At 42.9% G+C, this 9,065-nt stretch overlaps 1 protein-coding gene and 1 non-coding gene across 2 annotated transcripts; both read right to left on the bottom strand.

The window, feature by feature from the left end:
* Positions 1-53: 53 nt before the first annotated feature.
* TCP1 (t-complex 1) lies at positions 54-8,812 on the bottom strand. The gene is made up of 12 exons (XM_065680477.1): positions 8,640-8,812; positions 7,123-7,208; positions 6,241-6,369; positions 5,572-5,669; positions 5,123-5,233; positions 4,261-4,442; positions 3,493-3,619; positions 2,995-3,170; positions 2,329-2,452; positions 1,243-1,435; positions 772-935; positions 54-344 (listed from the first exon to the last, which is right to left on the bottom strand). The coding sequence occupies exons 1-12, from the start codon at positions 8,710-8,712 to the stop codon at positions 131-133; spliced, it is 1,677 nt and encodes a 558-aa protein (XP_065536549.1). The 5' UTR covers positions 8,713-8,812; the 3' UTR covers positions 54-130.
* On the bottom strand, positions 7,711-7,846 carry LOC136016042 (small nucleolar RNA SNORA29). Its single transcript, XR_010613484.1, has one exon. It is a non-coding gene; the product is annotated as a small nucleolar RNA SNORA29 (small nucleolar RNA).
* Positions 8,813-9,065: the final 253 nt, after the last annotated feature.

The following is a 9,065-nucleotide window of genomic DNA, read 5'->3' as shown; positions in this document are numbered from 1 at the left end:
GAGGACCTACCTTGCTTTGAAAAATGTTTGTTCACAAGAAAATAGCAGCAGCATTCAAGCACCTGTTTTATTAACATTTTAGTTACAAGAGTGGGAAGGGTAAGTTAGACAAACATAAATAAAACCTAAGTTACTCTTCAAGCGCTCCAGAGTGAACTGCATCCTCATAGCACCCTCTCTCTTCTTTAGGTTCAGGGTGCAGTTTAATAAGGTCATCAATTCGAAGAATAGTAATTGCTGCTTCTGTTGCAAACTTCAGGCTCTTGGTTTTGACCATGGTTGGTTCAAAGACACCAGCTTGCTTGTTATCGCGAGGTTTTCCATTGATCAAGTCAAGACCAATCCTGCAAAGAGATAGTCAGATGGAGAGATTAAAAAAGGTAGAAATACAGTTGGGAATACACTGTTCAGCTAGGACTAGTTCCCAGTGACACATACACAGGACTGAAAAGCAGAGAGAGAAAGTTCAGCAATAACCTACACCCTTTGTTCCACATGCAAATGCATCACAGAATGGTTAGGGTTGGAAAAGACCTTAAGATCATGTAGTTCCAACCCCCTTGGCATGGGCAGGGACACCTCACACTAGACCAGATTGCCTGAGGCTCTGTCCAGCACAGACTTGAACACTGCCAGTGATGAAGCATTTATCACTTCTTTGGGCAGCCTGACCCAGGGCCCCGCCACCCTCAGAGGGAAGAACTTCACGCTTCAGTAAACTGACAAGCCACCACTCCACATTTAACAGCCTCCCACCAGGCAGATACTTGCCATTTCAGGTTTTTGCGATCCGGGTTAACTTGAGCCTCGTTGTGGAACGCTCTCAACTTTGCAACAAGATCTGTGGCGTCCTGAGCAGCGTTCACTGCCAGTGTGTTTGGAATTATCAGGAGGGACCTTGCAAATTCTGCTATTGCAAGTTGCTCACGTGATCCCTAGGGAGAGGAAAAAGGTTCTCAACCCATTGTTGCAACAAGAAACAATAGAGCTGCAATCAAAACTGCCAATAGCAGGTAGGGGTTTTCACATGGAAACCCTGGCTTTGGGGCAAGGAACCATATATTCTAATTTTCACAGAAAGAATAATTAATATCCTCCACTTTAAAGCACCATTTTACTCTTAAGATCATGCAGTTTTTACTGACCGTGGAACCAACTTCTAGGAGAAAAGAGAAATGCCTGAAAATTCATACTGCCCTAGGGTAACACAGACACACTGTTACTTCTTCCTGCAAGACTTACCATGCTGGTTGCATAATTTTCAAGATATATTGAAAGTGCTGCCTCTACAGCACCACCACCTGGGACAACAGACTTGGATTCCAATACCCTTTTAACAACACAGAGGGCATCATGTATAGACCGTTCCATTTCATCGCACATGAAGTCGTTAGCTCCTCGTAAGATAATTGACGCTGAAGTACGAGCCTTTGTACTAGGTAAAAAAGGAATGAGAAGTCAGCTGTGTTCAACTGAGTGTAAATAAACTCTTCTTGCTACAAGTTTTCTTCTAAAGCCAAATTCAGTTAAGCCAAATTCTTTCAATGTCTAGTTTTCCCATCCAATCGGGTCAAAATGTAATCAGATACTGAGAAAGCTCCCTCTTGCATAGGCATTACCTGAGCGAATGACTGCCAGCATTACAGTGTAACAGTCATGTACTGCCACGGAAGTGTCGTGGTCAGGGTATTTCCTTCACAAACAAATGAAGGCTGCAGGAGACTGAACACTGAGAAGAGATACTGAAGAAAAAGATACTATCTGAGGTATGTTCCTCTTAAACATACTTCAGTCCTCAGGAAACAGACAGCAGTGGCATGCTAAAACTTCTAGGGAAAGTTCTATGTGTGGACAGCCAGTGATTGTTGCTTTTCTTAACCATTAAACACAATAAACTTTCAACAGAACTGTCCATTTCATAATGCCAAGTAGATGACTGATTCAATGAAACCAGCACAAATAAACTGTCTTTATTACAAATGGTCAGATTTAGCTACCACCACCTTATTCAGACAGAATTACTCGGATGGTAACTGCTTCCCTTTACTGCCTCTGTAAATGGAAGCCAGCTTAGAAAAATTTATTTATGAACAGAATTGTAAGTGAAGTCTATCCAGCCATCTGATTTCTCATACATTATGGTTGATGAAACAGGTGCCCAGCCCCAGCAGAAGAGATTAAATACTTTCACCTCCTATCTGCAGTGGACTTTACCATGCATGTAATTACTCATATCGCTGAGATAGCATGGAAGTAAATAAATGGGATTTTACCTCAAACTTAGTTGAAAATGCACACAAAACTGAATACTTTAAAAAGGATTCTTACTTCTTGATCAAGATCAGCTCATCATCACAAATTCTTTCTTGAATCACCTCTTCTGCCTGTCCCAGCATTAATGCCTCAAAACTCTCCTCACCCTCAAGGTTTGCAAGGGTTGAACATATGGTCGCTTTAATAAAGAAAGAAGTTAAATTAGCCTTCCACACCAGCACACCCTTTGCCAACTTCCCAGAACAAGCATACAGAAAGAAAACAGAAGTACAAGCTCCTGTGCTTTCTCATAATGAAAATGCTTTCCTGCAAATTCAAGAATTGACAGACACAAATCTATACCAGATTTTTTCCAGCATTTATTGAATGACTTCGGAGTTCCTTCTTGAACAATCTGAACAACGTACTTAACACAACTGTCCAAACAGAGGCTTATGAATGTGTGCTCAAAAAAGACTTCTATATCAATACAGATTCTGGCTTGTTTCCACAAGAGGACAGTCTTCCCAGCACAAGCCAGCATTTTGTCCTCCCTCCCCCCCCGTAAACCTTCAGCAGGCAGCTCTTACCATACTCATCTGCTTTGACAGAAATATCAGTAAAGCTGTAACTTAGTTACTTGAAGTAACTAAGAAGAGTGTCTCAGCTCTACTCATCCTCTCCTTGCATGCCTTGCATGTTAAGAAGCTGTATTTTGAAGATTAGTTACTATATACATACCTCCAGATGCCTTAGCAATCCGCTTAAGGTCCTTCTTCACAACTCTTCGTACTGCCATAGCACCAGCATCAACAAAGTATTTCAGACACATATCATCAATACCTCCAGTGGTGAGAATCACATTGGCACCAGTAGCCAAAATCTTCTGTATCCTTTCTTTGGTAATATCCAACTCTCTGCAAGTATAAAGTTATAAAAGTGTATTTAAAATCTACAATCACATTCTGTCAACCCATTTCCCAAAATCTTAACGCAGAGCTCTTCAAGAAAGGACCACTGCACAAACTTGGATCTCTCAAAAAACTTGACTTAATACTAGTTCTGCCCCCAGAAGTGAAGACTTTTACCATTAGTATTTGGTATTTCAGGGAAATCTTAACATTTGTAACATTTTTACCTCTTGCACTCAAACAAAGTTACACTGAGACACCTCAGCTGGAGAGACCAATAAAGCTTGTCAAGCCCCACTGTCCCAGTTACTCGAACTTACACACACACCTCTGCCTTATCAGGTCCAGCTTCTCAGGGTCCGAGATAACAATCTGAACACCAAGCTTCATCTTTGCTTTCTGCAGGCTGAAGTCAAGGCATGCAATCTTTGCATTAACTATTCTCTTGGTCATACCTGATGAGCAGAAACAAGAAAGCAAACAGATTTTGTAAAACCCAGTTAACAGAATGTCAAGTCAGCAGTGGAGATTAAAACTGGTGTTACTTTCACATTTCAGATCTCTACCCAGTTTGCTTCTCCACCACCAGTTCTGCCCTAGTACAGAAAAATGCTAACAAAGACTCTCAAACAGAATTAAAAAAAAAAAAAAAATTCTCCTGTGACCTGTTACTTTTTTCCCAAACCCATCCCCAAAATGGGAATGACCATAAAAAGCTGACCCATCAGTCTCACATCCTTTAGGTTACCTAATCACAACACAGCTCTGCTAAGTGTAACAGTTCCCTACAAAACAGCCACTGGCTCCCCACAAAGGAGGCACTTATGTTCCAGAAGAATCAGTGTTACCACGCTAACCCCAAGCTAGGAAAACCACAGTACCTTACAGACACCCTGCAGATCACTGCTACTAGCTGGCAGACTCTAGCCTAGAAACCACTGGTGAAGCAGTAAGGCTTTTTTGGGTACTTGTCCAATAGCTCTGGAATTGAAAACCCAGTGATTTACAACTAATGCAATCAGTAAGAAGATGCATGCAGGACACGCAAGAGGACTGAGTTCACACAAAAGCTTTATGAAACGTGGCATGTTCTTACCCTGTGAGCCCACCACGCAGTTCAGAGCATAACCGTTCACAAGTATGCTCTCCTTTTGGCTGCGGCCATGTGCCTTCAGAACATTAACAGAGTTGATTGGGTACCGAGCCTGACCCTTCTGGTCAGTGTACTTAACTGCCAGTGCTGCATCCACCACCATATTAGCAAAGAAATCACCATCACTAACATGTTGTTAAGGTTATAACTGAAGAAGAAAACCACTATTATGCTTAAGGGAAAAAAAAAAAAAGTCACTAACAGTGCCCAAACTGAATTGAAAACTGCTTCCAAAGAAGAACTACAGAAAGGCATGGGAGTGCAAGCTTTCTTTACCACTGCCTTAAAGGAACAAGTAATTCTTAACACAAACACTGGTAAGAAAATTAGGACAGGCTAGTGCAATGCCTACGTTTTATACACCTAGCTCCTCAACAGAACTACCTATCCTGTGGTCAGTCTGCATTCCCTTGTTAGCAGAAAAGCTAAAAATACAGCGTTTTCTGTGACTATTGAGTTAAAGGCAACCTTCCTCCCTGTAGTTTCACCTCCTAGGTAGTTGACTTCTGTAACACATGCTTCTGTTTACAAAATTCCTTATTAGTCTCATTAACATGCAATGTCATTAAGGAAATAATATGCTGTTAAAGCCATAGGTATGTCACTAACCAGGTTTACATAAATAAGAAGAGTCTGGACATCTTTTCCCACGGCAGAAAATAGTACCTGTGAAGCATTTTTCATGCCCATTATAAGAATGACAGCTTGAATACTATACCCCAGTCATAAAAACTGTTACAAAGGCAACCAGCCTAGCTACTTCAGCTCTCCCATCAACCACTCTCTTCATCAAGTTAAAGGATACATTCCTATAATTTTAGAAGACATTGATGTTTTAGCAGCATTAATTAGGCAGTCCCTGCCCAATTCATCTGTGTTAATAATAAGATTTTCATTGATGTAGCGAACTGCTTCCCTGTAGAATAAATATAAATACCAGTAAAGAACTTCATCCCCACAAAAAGACAAAGATCTTCCACGTTTTCAGCCCTTCTAAAAGTTATCTCAAAGAACACAGGGATAAAAGCAATTCATCTTCTAGGATAGGAACGTGGCATTTTTATGTGATTACAGATACGTGAAATTTAAACAAAAGAACATACAACCCCCCCAACCCCTCAACACCCCCTTAACAAAACACCATATCCACTTTGCACCAGGAAGTCTCTATTAACTGAGTCAGAAATACAGATACACAAAGGGCATGCAGTTATTGTACCTTAAAGAACGCAATGTACTTCAACTGTTTCTTACTTGCAAGCAAGTCGGTATCCACCAATAATGGAGGTAGGATGGATTTTCTGTTTGACAAGCTCATCTGCGTTTTTCAGAAGTTCTGCAGCAATAATTACCTGTTTGGAATACAAACACTAAATACACATATTCCATACACACACAATAACTTCCTGCTGGCATTAAGCGCATTGTAGAATCACAAATAGTTATCCAAAGTCTACTCAATGGAGGCAAGCACTTAGAATTGGAACTGATTTCTGCCACCGGGCAAAAGCCGTATCATTTTGCCTGTCCCAAAGTTGCCAAAAGTCTCAGGCGAGTTTTCAACACACACCATCTTAATTAGTCCTTAGCACTTTAATTTTACATGGTTTTTAAGAATTAAAAACCTTGTTTTAGAACCTATCCCCAACCTTTAAAAAGGAAAAAAAATGAAACTGCACTATGCAGTCCCTTCCAGAACACTAGCTGCATATGAAAACTAGCACCTCTAAAAAAACACACAGACCGAAGCTTTTTTCAGTAATCTACTTAAAAAACCTGTTTAGTCAACACCTCAAGGTTTTTCATTATGTATAGTTGACCAACATTGCACCAAGACTCATAATGGAGAAATCAAAAGCCGCATTCTGGTAATAAAACACTGACTTTCAAAAGGTCTATCGGCCTGTAAAGCTTTCTACGTACCACTGAGGTCGTCCCATCGCCAACTTCTTTGTCTTGCAGGTCTGCCAGCTCACAAAGAACTTTTGCAGCAGGATGTTCCACTTCCAGCAGTTTCAGGATGGTTGCACCATCATTAGTAATGGTCACATCCTAATTTTCAGAAATCAAATACGCACATGAAGTGTATTTCTATTACATTCTGACTATTGTGTTTCATAACATTCATACAAATTAATGAGTTTATTTTCTTTGCAAACTTCCATATATTAAAACTAGTTATACCAAATGTCTGCTGCTGTTTTTTAACCAGGAGTCCCAGTGCAGCAACAGAAATGTTACCGCTATTATCACACAAGTCTTTATGTTACAAAACCACATAAAATATTTTGTACACACCAGATTTGCAGCAGTACTGCTCACCTCTAATACAATATTTCATTACAGCTGCCTGTAAAATGGCAGACTTGCCTCATTTGCTTGGAATATTTAAAATATGAAATACTGCTTTAAAATTGCTCTGGTACTATTTGTATTTTTTATTATTTCTCCTAATGTGGAAACCAAGATATGCAAGTCAACACCACCACAAGGCCTGACTTTAACTGCGATATTTACTCCCTGTTATCTCGCCCAATAATTTTTAAGTTGTGACAAGAACGTACACATTGAAGGGAGACAACTGCACCACATGAACTGCAGTAGCATATTAAACCAAAATGATGCAGCATATATTACCAGATGCTCAGTTTTACCACAGCTCTCCTCCTACACCATCTCAGAACTACTGAAAAACCCAGTCATGTGCACATCCAACCTAGGAAGTACACTAAGTGGAAGCACTTCTACACAGGAATACAAGTCCTCCTGACACTTCTGAAAAAAAAAAGCTGAAAGCTGACTTACCCCAATATCATCCACCAACATCTTATCCAGGCCAACTGGACCAAGGGAACTCTTCACAATATTGGCGATAGCAGATGCCGCAGTAACTGAACAAAAAGAAAAGAAGTTTTATCTTTCCGACTTCAGGGCAATTCAGGTTTACAAGAAAATGTCTCAAGAACCTGCAATTTAGAAACCTGATAGTGGCCTAATTTAGGATTAGGTTTCAGCCAACCTAAGCTAATAGCTGGCTGCTACTAAACAATACAATCTGCGCCAAAGCTCACTCTTCCCCCCAGGCTGTTTCAGCTAAGTAATCTGGCACAACTGATTGATCAGAAGATTCATTTCCTGCTATCTTGGTAAGATGGAAGACACTACCCAGGATCAGAAGAGCAGTGGTGGTAGCTTATAAAAGGTTGGTAGGACTATTTATTTTGTCAGCTGCAAGTCGTGCCATGAAACTTCACTCTCATTTACTCCTCAGTTCCAGACAAACACAGAACAACAGTATCACCATGTATCAACTAGTAACACATCTTTCTGTCCCAATCAGGTCTGTGACTGAAACGAAACCTCTAACACAGAGGTTTAAATAAATCCTTATTTAAAAGGATGTTCTGCCAACTTCATATAGGAAAAAGATACAATCAACCTTTTCCTTCAGACCGTGGCAAGGTTTTCTTTATCCCACAAGCATAGCCACTTAATCTGTAAGTTGAAAAAGTGGTAGTATAATGGGAATAGCTGTAACTTGGATCTGCACCTTGAACTTCAAATAATATAAAGAGTTTTTACGTTGTTTTGGAGGAGTAATAGCTTTCTGAAACAAAGAACCATTATATCAAATATGCCATTTTAAGGTAGAATCTTAGCCATAGATTAAGGTTGCTTTTATACTAAATGTTCTGCCTAAAGTATCGTCAGAACTGCCATGACTCTCACAATAGTCCGGAAGGTCTTCAGCTTCTTCCTTTGCCTTTTACCCACTAATTTGGGACAGTCTCGAAACTTGCATCCTTCCCTCAAGGCTTGCGATAAAAAACCTGAGAGATGTGGAACGGTTTTGAGAACTGTAGCAGAAAACGCTCATCCTGAAGATGCTCCCCACTTTCAAAAGCAGGCCATATCCCCGTGTTGGGGAGCAGGAAGGTTCCCCAGCGGCCCTTTCCCCATTAAAGCCCCTCGGCCAGCCTGCAGGCCTCGCCGACTCACGCCTATGGAGTGTGGACGAAACGGCGCAGACCTGTGGTCAGCAGCGCCCCACTCCCAGTAGGTGCTTCTACTAAAACAAGAAACGGTCCGCGGGGCCAATTCGCCGCTGAAGCGCGGCGGGAGCCCCCCGTCTCCTCGTGGAGGCTCCAAAGCGGCCCTCCGTTAGCCGGCACTGAGATGCTGGCGGGAGGAGGAGGCCTCTACCGGACAAGCGCAGAGCTGAGGAAGCACATGGCGGCGGTAACGGCCGCGCCATGTTACCTTCTTCCTGCCCCTCCCCGCACCGCTCCTCAAGCCCCCGCCGGCAGAGGCGCGGCCGTTACCGTTCTGCGTGCGGATGGTATCGCCGCTGGTCCTGTCGCCGAAAACAGCGAGGGGACCCTCCAAAGCCGCCATCTTCCCGCCCGGGCGCCGCGCCACACGCAGAGCAGGAACAGAGCTCCCGGCCGCAGGACAGACAGAGCACCGCAAAGACTGATGGGTACACCCCTTCCCGGCACAGCGCGGAGGGGCAGCACACGGCCCCGCCCGCACGGGAGGGGCGGGGCCAAACCCTGCCTGCCCAATCGCGGGGCGCGGCACGGCCCGGCCTCAAGCCGCGATTGGTGCGCACGGCGTGAACGAAGGCGCCGCGCCGAGGAAGGGGCACGAGCGGTTCCAGGAGGTTCTAGAAGGCAGGGCGGAGGTAGCGCGCATGGGCCGTAGCTGCCGCTCCGCTCTGGGGCGCGGCAGTGGCAGGGCTTCGCTGC

The sequence above is a fragment of the Lathamus discolor genome, chromosome 5, assembly GCF_037157495.1.
Source record: "Lathamus discolor isolate bLatDis1 chromosome 5, bLatDis1.hap1, whole genome shotgun sequence".
In the NCBI taxonomy this organism is placed as follows: Eukaryota; Metazoa; Chordata; class Aves; order Psittaciformes; family Psittacidae; genus Lathamus; species Lathamus discolor.
This window is presented reverse-complemented; position numbering and strand designations above follow the sequence as displayed.